The sequence below is a fragment of the Bos grunniens genome, chromosome 24 (genome assembly GCF_055505025.1).
Source record: "Bos grunniens cultivar Pamir isolate PY7600 chromosome 24, Bosgru_T2T1.0, whole genome shotgun sequence".
NCBI lineage: Eukaryota > Metazoa > Chordata > Mammalia > Artiodactyla > Bovidae > Bos > Bos grunniens.
In genome coordinates, this window is record NC_141188.1 from 55,302,872 (window position 1) to 55,314,979 (window position 12,108).

Genomic DNA, 12,108 nt, shown 5'->3' on the forward strand with positions numbered 1-12,108 from the left:
TTTGAAATATATTTTAATCTTTAATTAGTGCTGACTTCTGATTGTATATGCTTTCTTTTTGATGCTTTTTGCAGAGAATTTTCCAGGAGAAAAAGAAAAAGATAAAAGTGCATTAAGAACCCTTGTTATTTAACATTATTCTTATATGAGATTAAAAACTATATTTAATGCTGTTGTCTTGTACAACTGTGTGGTCTTATTTTCACGAAGTACCTTCAGTAATTTGTTCAAGAATACTGTTTAGAAGAGTGTCATGGTATTTATGCATATTGACTTAGAAGCAAAAGGCTGTAACTGCCACACGTGATTTTAAATGGCCTCATTTCTTCTTTAGGAATGATGAATGCCCATTATGATGATATCCACGTCTTGATGGAATTTTTTGTGTCTTTATTCCATCTTTTACATTGATCATGAAGCTTACTAAATTGGAAGGCATGGTTGCTTCAATTATTGATGGGGCCAATTTTCCTCTCATTTCTGTCTGAACAAACATCACTAATTTGGAATATGCTGGATTCCTGTAAACAAAGGAAGAGTTAAAAAATATAAAGAATTTTTATCTATTGAATTTACAAGTTTATAAGAAGCAGGATTCTTAGTTACCATTGATTGCCAACACTGCTTATGACAGGGGAAATAGTGACTGAAGAAGGAAAAAACATGTGGAATGATTTACACACTCAAAATTATTTTACATAAAAATATTAAGTAGTCAGACTATATCTTAAAGTCTTCAGTTTTAGTTATCATTTCTTTCTTGTCATTTTATCAACTTTTTAAAATTATAAAACTAATGTATGCTTATGAAAATTTAAACAGTAGAGCATTTTCATAATTCCTCTTCATTCTGTTCCCCAGAGACAGTCACTATTTATAGTGTTGACTGTATCTTTTCAGATTATCACCTATGGATATATGAAGATAACACATGTGTACATATATGTTTATGTACCCTATATACATGCACATGTACATTCTTACTTTTGCAAAAATGAGACATATTTATTTTTCTGGAACTAGTTTCATTTTCCTCTTAGTACGGTACCATGCACCTCTGTGTCTATACAGATCAGCTTATTGTTTTTAATGATTGCATATGATATTTCATATTCTATTAACCAGTCCTCTATTGACTATCATGGAGTTATTTCTTACTTTTTGCCACAATAAATAAAGCTGCAATAAAACACCTTATAATATATCCATTTGCACCTCTAGAAATATTGAGTTTCTAGGTCAATGTTTTTGTGTATTTAACATTTTGAAATGTTATCTCCAAACTACCTTCCAAGAAGACCATAGTAGTTTATATTTTAACCCAGTGAACTTCAAACTAGAGGATATGAAGACTTGCCAAGGGGTATGAGAGGCTGAATAACATTTAAGGGAATAAATTTTCAAATCTCTGACTCCCATGTACCTTTTCCTTAAACTGATCTGAGAATATATCTCTGACGGACATTCCAGCTTTTGTTCCACCAGCCTGATCACACCAGCCTTCTTTATAGAACCTTCTGCTTTATAGAACCAAGGGATGTCGGTCATCTCCCCCAAATAAGACTGAATAGTACTAAGGTGCTTTACCCTGGCATATAAACATGAGTTGCTAAAGGAAAAATTCAATCAATTGGAAGTGAGTTAAGAAAGTGAATGACGGATGACAGTAATAAAACCTTACCATGTCAATTCTTTGCTTTCAATAAAATTTAAGGATCTAATTGAATTGTCAGCTGATAAGTCATTAAAAATGATTTTTGATTATAGGTCACTATGTAACATGGAATATAACTCAGAAGAATGTCAAGGGATTGCGTGATGGCCCTAGAGTTCTACTCTCCATTTTAACCCACCCGTTCATGTGAACAAAGTTTCCTACAGTTACATTCATAAAAATGCAAAGTAGAAGTAGACTTGATGTCATTCTATCTGATGGGATATCTAGAGTAGGCCTTTTGTCCCACGTTTTTTACAGGTAAGTGAGTGTAAGTGATAGAAGCATTTACTCTCGAACCAGAATGCATAGTTTGAAGCTGAGCTTTGCTGTTACCTAGGTGAAACCTTGAGAAAGTTACTTATTTCTCTGGGTTTCCATTTTCTTTTCTGCAAAATGGGGATAGTAAGACGACTACTTTATGGGGTTCTTGTGAGGATCAAATAGTTGACATTTGGTATCTGTAAATTTTAACAGTGTCTGACACACAGTAAATGCTAAGTTTTGCTACTAAGAAGTGTTTCCAGTAACAATCTGCTTTTACATTTAACAATTATGTAATACATTTTTATTTTGATCAATGGGTAATAATAACAATTTAAACCAGTACAAATAAACTTATTTTAACATTTAGATACTTCAGTTCAGTTCAGTTACTCAGTCATGTCTGACTCTTTGTGACCCCATGAACTGTGGCATGCCAGGCTTCCCTGTCCATCACCAACTCCTGGAGTTTACCCTAACTCATGTCCATTGAGTCGGTGATGACATCCAACCATCTCATCCTCTGTTGTCCATTCTCCTCCTGCCCTCAATCTTTCCCAGCATCAGGGTCTTTTCAAATGAGTCAGGTCTTGGCATCAGGTGGCCAAAGTATTGGAGTTTCAGCTTCAACATCATTCCTTCCAGTGAACACCCAAGACTGATCTCCTTTAGGATGGACTGGTTGGATCTCCTTGAAGTTCATGGGACTCTCAAAAGTCTTCTCCAACACCACAGTTCAAAAGCATCAATTCTTCAGCACTCAGCTTTCTTTATAGTCCAGCTCTCATGTCCATACATGACTACTGGAAAAACCATAGCCTTGAATAGACGGACCTTTGTTGGCAAAGTAATGTCTCTGCTTTTCAATATGCTGTCTAGGTTAGTCATAACTTTCCTTCCAAGGAGTAAGTGTCTTTTAATTTCATGGCTGCAATCACCATCTGCAGTGATTTTGGAGCCCCCCAAAATAAAGTCTGACTGTTTCCACTGTTTCCCCATCTATTTCCCATGAAGTGACGGGACCAGATGCCATGATCTTCGTTTTCTGAATGTTGAGTTTTAAGCCAACTTTTTCACTCTCCTCTTTCACCTTCACCAAGAGGCTTTTGAGTTCCTCTTCACTTTCTGCCATAAGGGTGGTGTCATCTGCATATCTGAGATGATTGATATTTCACCTGGCAATCTTGATTCCAGCTTGTGCTTCCTCCAGCCTAGCGTTTCTCATGATGTACTCTGCATACAAGTTAAATAAGCAGGGTGACAATATACAGCCTTGACGTACTCCTTTTCCAATTTGGAACCAGTCTGTTGTTCCACGTCCAGTTCTAACTGTTGCCTCCTCACCTGCATACAGGTTTCTCAAGAGGCAGATCAGGTGGTCTGGTATTCCCATCTCCCTCAGAATTTTCCACAGTTTATTGTGATCCACACAGTCAAAGGCTTTGGCATAGTCAATAAAGCAGAAGTAGATGTTTTTCTGGAATTCTCTTGCTTTTTCAATCATCCAACAGATGTTGGCAATTTGATCTCAGGTTCCTCTGCCTTTTCTAAAACCAGCTTGAACATCTGGAAGTTCACGGTTCACATATTGCTGAAGCCTGGCTTGGAGAATTTTGAGCATTTCTTTACTAGCCTGTGAGATGAGTGCAATTGTGCAGTAGTTTGAGCATTCTTTGGCATTGTCTTTCTTTGGGATTGGAATGAAAACTGACCTTTTCTAGTCCTGTGGCAACTGCGGAGTTTTCCAAATTTGCTGGCATATTGAGTGCAGCACTTTCACAGCATCATCTTTTAGGATTTGAAATAGCTCAACTGGAATTCCATCACCTCCACTAGCTTTGTTCATAGTGATGGTTTCTAAGGCCCACTTGACTTCACATTCCAGGATGTCTGGCTCTAGGTCAGTGATCACACCATCATGATTATCTGGGTTGTGAAGATCTTTTTTGTACAGTTCTTCTGTGTATTCTTGCCACCTCTTCTTAATATCTTCTGCTTCTTTTAGGTCTTTGCTGTTTCTGTCCTTATTGTGCCCATATTTGCATGAAATGTTCCCATGGTATCTCTAATTTTCTTGAAGAGGTCTCTAGTCTTTCCCATTCTATTGTTTCCCTCTTTCTTTGCATTGATCGCTGAGGAAGGCTTTCTTATCTCTCCTTGCTATTCTTTGGAACTCTACATTCAAATGGGTATATCTTTACTTTTCTCCTTTGCTTTTCACTTGTCTTCTTCTCACAGCTATTTGTAAGGCCTCCTCAGACAGCCATTTTGCTTTTTTGCATTTCTTTTTCTTGAGGACGGTCTTGATCCCTGTCTCCTGTACAATGTCACGAACCTCAGTCCATAGTTCATCAGGCACTCTGTCTATCAGATCTAGTCCCTTAAATCTATTTCTCACTTCCACTGTATAATCATAAGGGATTTGATTTAGGTCATACCTAAATGGTCTAGTGGTTTTCCCTACTTCCTTCAATTTAAGTCTGAATTGGGGAATAAGGAGTTCATGATCTGAGCCACAGTCAGCTCCCGGTCATGTTTTTGCTGACTGTATAGAGCTTCTCCATCTTTGGCTGCAAAGAATACAATCAATCGGATTTCAGTGTTGACCATCTGGTGATGTCCATGTGTAGAGTCTTCTCTTGTGTTGTTGGAAGAGGGTGTTTGCTTTGACCAGTGCATCCTCTTGGCAAAACTCTATTAGCCTTTGCCCTGCTTCATTCTGTACTCCAAGGCCAAATTTGACTTCCTACTTTTGCATTCCAGTCCCCTATAATGAGGGAGAAGGCAATGGCACCCCACTCCAGTACTGTTGCCTGGAAAATCCCATGGATGGAAGAGCCTGGTAGGCTGCAGTCCATGGGGTCGGGAAGAGTCGGACATGACTGAGCGACTTCACTTTCACTTTCCACTTTCATGCATTGGAGAAGGAAATGGCAACCCACTCCAGTGTTCTTGCCTGGCGAATCCCATGGATGGAGAAGCCTGGTGGGCTGCTGTCTCTGGGGTCGCACAGAGTCGGACATGACTGAAGCGACTTAGCAGCAGCAGCCCCTATAATGAAAAGGACATTGTTTTTGGGCTTTAGTTCTAAAAGGTCTTATAGGTCTTCATAGAACTGTTCAACTTCAGCTTCTTCAGCGTTAGATACTTAGGGTCACAGAAATTAAAAGAAATTTTAAAAATTAGGTACTTATAGAGGTATGATAGAAAGTAAACAGTGATTGATAAAAGAACCCACAGCATAAACACTGATTGATAAAAGAACCTGAAGCATAAAATATATTTTATTTGGATAAAATTATGCAAGGGAAAAAGAGTAAAAATATCAGATCAAGGAGAAAAGAAATGATATAATATTTCTGACTGTTAAAGGTTATATGTATTTTGAAACTGATAATGTAGTGGTAGGTTTCAAGTTGTTACAGTATTTAGGTTCTGATGAATGCACTTAGAAGTGTGATACAAACATTTTTTTAAAGTGTCAAGATTTATAGTATGCTGGAAATTTCACCCTCTTGATATAATGCTATGCAAAATTTTAATATCAACTTAAAAATGTGCAAGGCAATAGACGATTTTACAAAATTCTCTTAGAGGGGTTTGAAGACCACTGCTCCAACCAACCATATGAGCATCTATTTTCTTAAACCTTTTTCTATGCAGAGTTTAGACTATTTTTACATTGTCTCAAATGGCTGGACTCATTAGCAATTTGTATGGCCTTAAATCTCTATGTGAATTTACTAGGGCTTTACACACTTAACAAAGCTTTTCCAAGATTTACTGGAGAGTATGTTTACTGTAGATAATATGCTTTATAAATTTACTACAGGACTTGAGCTGCACAAAAGGAAAAGGTACAGAAGAATCACTTTTTTGTCAGCATCCTTCTCCAGCAGGTTGCTAGGCAGAGTTCCCACTCTGGGTAGAATATCTAAATTAGTGTTTTTCTCTCTGTCTCTCTTTTTTTTTTTTTTTTTGCAGTGGAAAGGGAATGGTGACAAGGTGCAAGAAGGGGACTTTGCCTGTGAAGCACACTTTAGGTTGTGTAACTTCCCAACCAGGATCCCGACTAGCAGCTGATTCACCTACCTGATATGGAGTAATAATCTTTCCCTTGTTTTATCCTTTCCTGCTGTGGAGAATACAGTCTTGGCTATATAATCAAAATTGATAGATGGGGAGAAAGACTACACTGTCATCATCATCATCATCTGAACCAATGATCCTGTCCATCAATGTAAATATTTGTGGATTTCTTTTAGTTCTCTAATTCAGTAGAAAACACTAAGGAATATGGGTCTAAACATTAAGGAATATGGGCCTAAGTGTCATTTTATTTTGACTTCCTTCACATACGTATTTTTCTCCTACTGAGTGGTTTACATCTGACCAATATAAAGTTTTACATGTCGTTTTATGTGCCAGTATCTTATTTAATATAAAGTCATTTAGCAAATATGTAAGGAAGTTGTAGAATGCTATATAGTGAATTAATATATATATGCATTTACAGAATATGTGTATTGGATGTCACCATCTTATCCAGTGGCTGGCCACCTGTGGGCAGAGGCTCATCTCTAATTTCTCCAGCTCTTCCCTCTCTGAATTTACCTACTGGGTGGCTTATTCTGCAGGTATCTGTTCATAGTAAGTAGTCCATTGGAAAGAATATATTCAAAGTAAAGCATGATTCATTGCTGATAAATGTAACTATTATAATTCTAGAGAAATTAATTTTTCATTTGCAAAAGTCCTTTAATAATTCACAGAAGTGACGAATGGAGAAACATAAAACATCAGGTCAAGGTTCACTGGAGGGCTGATGATGTCTGTGAACACATGACTAGTGCCGGAAAACTGTAAATTATACTTTAAGGGAATTATCTATTCTGATTCTACTTAAGATGAAAAATACTTGAAAAACTATTTTTAAAAATGTATTTAGGGGCATTTTTCCCCCCAACAGGATATACCAGAAAATATTTCTGGTGAGTTAGTTAGCAAGTTACAAACTGAACTAAAAAATGGTTAAACAATAAATATATGGAAATAACACTTACTCTTGCACAGGTAAACATATATAGCCACATGCATGGTTATAACCTCGGATGTAACTTGAGGATGGAGGATATGCTGAAAAATCCACACTAGTAGCTAAGTGATCAAAAGAAAAATTAAAATGAAACCTATGCCACAAAGATAAACAATTCTGTTTCCAGTAGCATATTTTCAAAAATGCATGACATAGCATTTGATTTAACACTGACATTAATTAACATAGGTATGTATGTTTTCACACTTGAGTGTGTACACAGGCCAAAAATGAAAAAGTATCATACTACAAGTACTAGCATGAAAAAGTATCACTACTGTCCTCTCACACTTTTTCAGGCTAGTACTTCTAAAGACGCTGCTACCTTTTACATACAAGAAGAACTGTTACAAGTATAATTTATTTACTTTCTGAGGTCTGAAGCAGAAATTACAAAGAAACAGACTAATCTACTAGGATAAATTTTTTTGGTTTATCATTTTTAAAATAAAATATTTGATGTGTTATTTAGCTTGTCAATGGAGGCAGTTTAAATGCTCTTTTCTGCCAATTCCCTGTAGCTAACTTCAATGTATGATTAAAAATCAGTAGATTTTGTTTTAGGAATTATGCAGTGTAACTGCAAAACTGCATGTGAAGGTAGAAGGGAGGAGATCTGATTATCTTCACGTTTATGATAATTATAGATACTCTTCCTAAAAACATTTTAAAATATGTATTTCTTTAGTCTGTGCAACTGAATCCTGCTCATCAGAGAATTTTCCTATATGATTTTAATATACATAATCACTTCAGTAGGAAATACAACATTAAGCTCTAGTTAGGAGACAAAATGTGGGAAATGTGTATGCATTTCCCATTTTCACTATCTGTTCCATCATATTAATAGAGCCAGTTGCGTTGGCAAAATGGTACTGCCAAAATTGATATTAACATCTTTTTTCTCTGTTTACAATATGGAGATTATATTTGTCTTTATTTTTTTTAATTTTGTTACATTCCACAAACAAGTATGGGTCTTTTGTGAGGCACACAGTATGGTAGTTAGCACAGATTCTGGAAAATCAGAAAGACTTGAGCTGCTGCTTAGCTATGTAACTTGATTTCTGTGAACTTCAGTTTCCTTACTGGTGAGAAAATGCATGCAAAACATTTAGCTAAAAGCAAAGTACACAGTAAGCTAAACAACAGTGGAAACATTAAGAAGAAAACTATCAGTGTTCATCAAAAACTCATTCAAAGAAAATCACTTAAAAGCAAATTCAGTAGTGATCACTGAATGACTGATTATAACTATTCATGGATTTTATCTTCTATACTTCTTTTTGACCTTCCTTCTGACCATCAAAAATGAGACACAAATAGAATGGTTTCAAGATAGACAATAAGAGATCAATAAGAGATCTCTGATTCAAATGGACAGTATTTTGTGTTATAGGCAGTGAATAAGTGTTTATGTGCCCTCATTTGAAAATGAGATGACTAATGACAGTTGTATGAAAATACATGAGACAAATATGTGAAAGTGATGAACATCAGTCCCCAGTGGTATATACGGTCAACAGAGCTAATTGTGCGCGTGAGTGCTATTAGCAGAGCTATTACTCAGACTTGTACTCTGAAAATTAGAGTCCTACAAGCGGAAAAGAGTAATTAGCAACAGTTAACTGTCCCTGTCCCCAAGTAGTTACAGTAGGGGCAACTATTCACATAGGAATAGCGAGATTAAATTGAATTGCAGAGGAAAAAAACAGGCTCTAGGCTACTACTGTCCTACCAAAGTCCCTTCTCCGTAAATTATCTTGAGTTCTAGGAGTCCAAAGATCTCTGGAGTGTAAACTGGCATGTTTTAAGTGAATAATGCAAATAGGAAGTGGCTACACATTTGCATTTTACAGAGTGACACATTTTTGGCTGGGGGTGGGGGATAGGATAAGGACTGGAGAAATAAATGGCAACCCACTTCAGTATTCTTGCCTGGGAAATCCCACGGACAGAGGAGCCTGGTTGGCTACAGTCCATGGGATCATGAAGAGTTGGACACAACTTAGTGACTAAGCAACAAGCAATGGATAAGAGTATGTTAAAACTTTCAGTTTTTAAAAGAAATATAAGCACATTTATGAAAGGAGCTATCTAGTGGAATTTTCTTCAGGATTTTTATCAGTTTTTAGATATACCCATTCTACATATTCAAATATAGAAGTATATATCCAAAGATCCATTTTGTTTCTTGGTAGTTTTGTGATGTACGCTGTGAAGGTTTAGCCTGCAAGTATCTATCTATATTCAGTGCTGCAGGGTATATGCTTCAAAAAGGCCAGGAGATGCCAGAGTCATTGACTATGATATAAATGGCACCTCCAGAATTAGGTTAAAAACTTCAGGCTTACCTACAGTACACATGTATTTATTGGACTCACCAAATAAATATAAGAGTAATTAATTGAAAATATTCTTTCAAACTGTGAGTTAAAAGAAAAAAAATTATTAATGACTCATAGTAATTCCCAAGTGTGGGCAAAATATTTCAACTTACAGCTGATAACATCCATATTCCCTTCATAGTGCTTCACAGAGACTAAGTTGATAAAGTCTCGGGGGGAAATTGAGCCCATGGCAAAACTTTCTGTAATGGTATGACACAGGAATGTATCCTGAAACAAATCAAATCATAAAAATTGCAACAATTATTTAATATCTGTTCTTTGTACTGCTCCCCAAAGAATTTCACTAAGTTTGGCCTGTTTTTGGAAAAAGCATGGCTTTGAGGTTTTAAGAATTTATCACCAAGTCAGCTTGCATTTTCAGTGTTAAAGAAATGTTAGATGTGTGATTATAAGTGCAAGGCAACAAAAGCAAAAATAAAAGAGTGGGACTACATTAAACTAAAATGCCTCTGCACAGCAAAGGAAACCATTAACAAAATGAAAAGGCGACCCACAGAGTGGGAGAAAATATTTGCATATCATATATCTAACAAGGGGTTAATATAAATTACAAATACAATAAATTTAGAAAAGAATCTTGATATTATCTAATATTTGAATTTTTAGATGAAGAAATTGAAGCCTAACATTGGGGTCGTACAGAGTCAGACATGACTGAAGCGACTTAGCGATTAAGTTACATGTAGAACTAGAGAGATGTACAGAACTAGAACCTGGGTTTCCAGATTTCCAGTACCATAGTGTGTCTGCTACTCCACACTGACTAGGTAATATATTCAGAATAATATATTGACGTAGCAGCCTGTGGTGTAAAGCCTAGAATTAAAGACCAGTATATGTGCTGCTTTGACATCTGTTAAAATTGAGTCTTGAATGGCCAAACTGCAAGATCCTCTCTTCATTCTGTTCCCATAGGTAAGAGCCCTTAGTCCAACAATTCTCCTTATCAGCAGGATAAGACACAGTTCCTACTTACACCTGAGTAGTGGGTTTCAGTTCCCTGCTACCCTGTAGAGGTAGTCCAACAACCAATCAGATCCTCCTGCAAGAATCAGGGGTCACCTCAGCTTCTTGATACTACAAAACCTGCTGTGCACAACTCCTGGTTATTAACTCTGTTACTGAGTGCAACCCCCCTGTCACACTGCGGGGCATGGTGTGTCCTGGAGAGCCTAGCTGAGCTACTCCACGTACTGCTGCCTCAGCATCCATTTTGTTTGGCCAAGCAGCCTGCAGGGGCTTAAACTAACACCAGCTCTCTCACGTAAGCATAGCTTAGATAATAGCCTGAAGAGTCACAAGCAAATTTAAGTTCCTGATATGACTTCCCCAACAGCCCTTCTGATCAGCAGTCTCCCACACTTCCCAGGGCCTTCCCCTTGTGAGCCCCTTAAATCAGACCACCTGTGTAGTTTACTAAAATCCTGCCATGTTTGGTTCCAAATGATCAATCTGGCCTTAGCCTAGGAACCCCAAAGCACTCTACCCACAGACCCTAATAAAGGCGCACGTCCACCTGTCTGCACCCTACCTTGACCTCCCCACACAGGGCCCTTAACGTGTGCTACGCACTTCCTCCAGGACTGTAATAAACTTCTCTATTTCAATTTCTTTTGTGGTCATTTGTTGAACCTGGCTCACCACTGGCATCCTGTGCCCCACCAACAAATGTTAATTTAACAAAGTCTTAACAGTCTTCCTTTCCTGGGCTGTGATTAGTCTTAATAAACTGCTGTAGATCTTATTTGTCTAAGTGCTGGTGTCAAAGTGTTTGTTTGACCACCGCCATAACCCTAGAGCAGGAATCCCTTCCTCACCAATGGAGTGAATGAGTCAATTAAAATGCACCCTTGCAAAATGAATGCTACAAACATTCATAAGAAGGCAGAAAAAGTCTTCTCATTGTGTAATGTGATTCAGAGATATTATGGTATACTGAAAAAGACATCAAATCTGAATCAGGAGATCAGTATAAGTCCTGGTTCTACCATACACTGTCTGTGTTGACCTTGGGCAAATCTAAATTTCTCTGGCCACCTGATGCAAAGAACTGACTCATTTGAAAAGACCCTGATGCTGGGAAAGATTGAAGGCAGGAGAAGGGGATGACAGAGGATGAGATGGTTGGGTGTCATCACTGACTCAATGGACATGAGTTTGAGTAAACTCCGGGAGTTGGTGATGGATAGGGAGGCCTGGTGTGCTGCAGTCCATGGGGTCGCAAAGAGTCAGACACAACTGAGTGACTGAACTGAACTGAAATTTCTCTGAATATGTTTTCAAGTCTTTTGATGCCAAATCTACTATACTTTCCATTATTGTAGCTGACTTGCAGCAAAAACAGAAATATCTGAAATGCTAACGAAACTGTATAATTAGTATCATACAATTATGAATGAAACAATACAATGTTTGCATTTTCATTTGTGATAGACCAAGTTCAAATCCCAAGAGGGCCACAGAACTGTGTTCTCTGTGGACAAGAACTCCAGAGCCTTTCTTCAAGATGAAACTACTTTACCTTCCCGGGCTTTTCTGCAACCTCATCCTCATCCCAGATTTTAAAATCAGTTTAACAGAAGGAGGTGCAGGTAACCTACAGAGTTCTAAATAACTGGTAAAGT

General features: G+C 37.4%; 1 protein-coding gene across 1 annotated transcript in view; it reads right to left on the reverse strand.

Annotated features, from left to right (window-relative positions):
* The window catches only part of STARD6 (StAR related lipid transfer domain containing 6), a 20,173-nt gene continuing 8,065 nt past the window's right edge, over nucleotides 1-12,108 (reverse strand). Inside the window, exons 6-8 of the mRNA XM_086372437.1 lie at nucleotides 9,574-9,691; nucleotides 7,042-7,135; nucleotides 1-521 (exon numbers count right to left, since the gene is read on the reverse strand). Coding sequence (XP_086228563.1) covers nucleotides 320-521; nucleotides 7,042-7,135; nucleotides 9,574-9,691 — 414 coding nt within the window. The 3' untranslated portion in view covers nucleotides 1-319. The remainder of the gene's footprint in view (nucleotides 522-7,041; nucleotides 7,136-9,573; nucleotides 9,692-12,108) is intronic.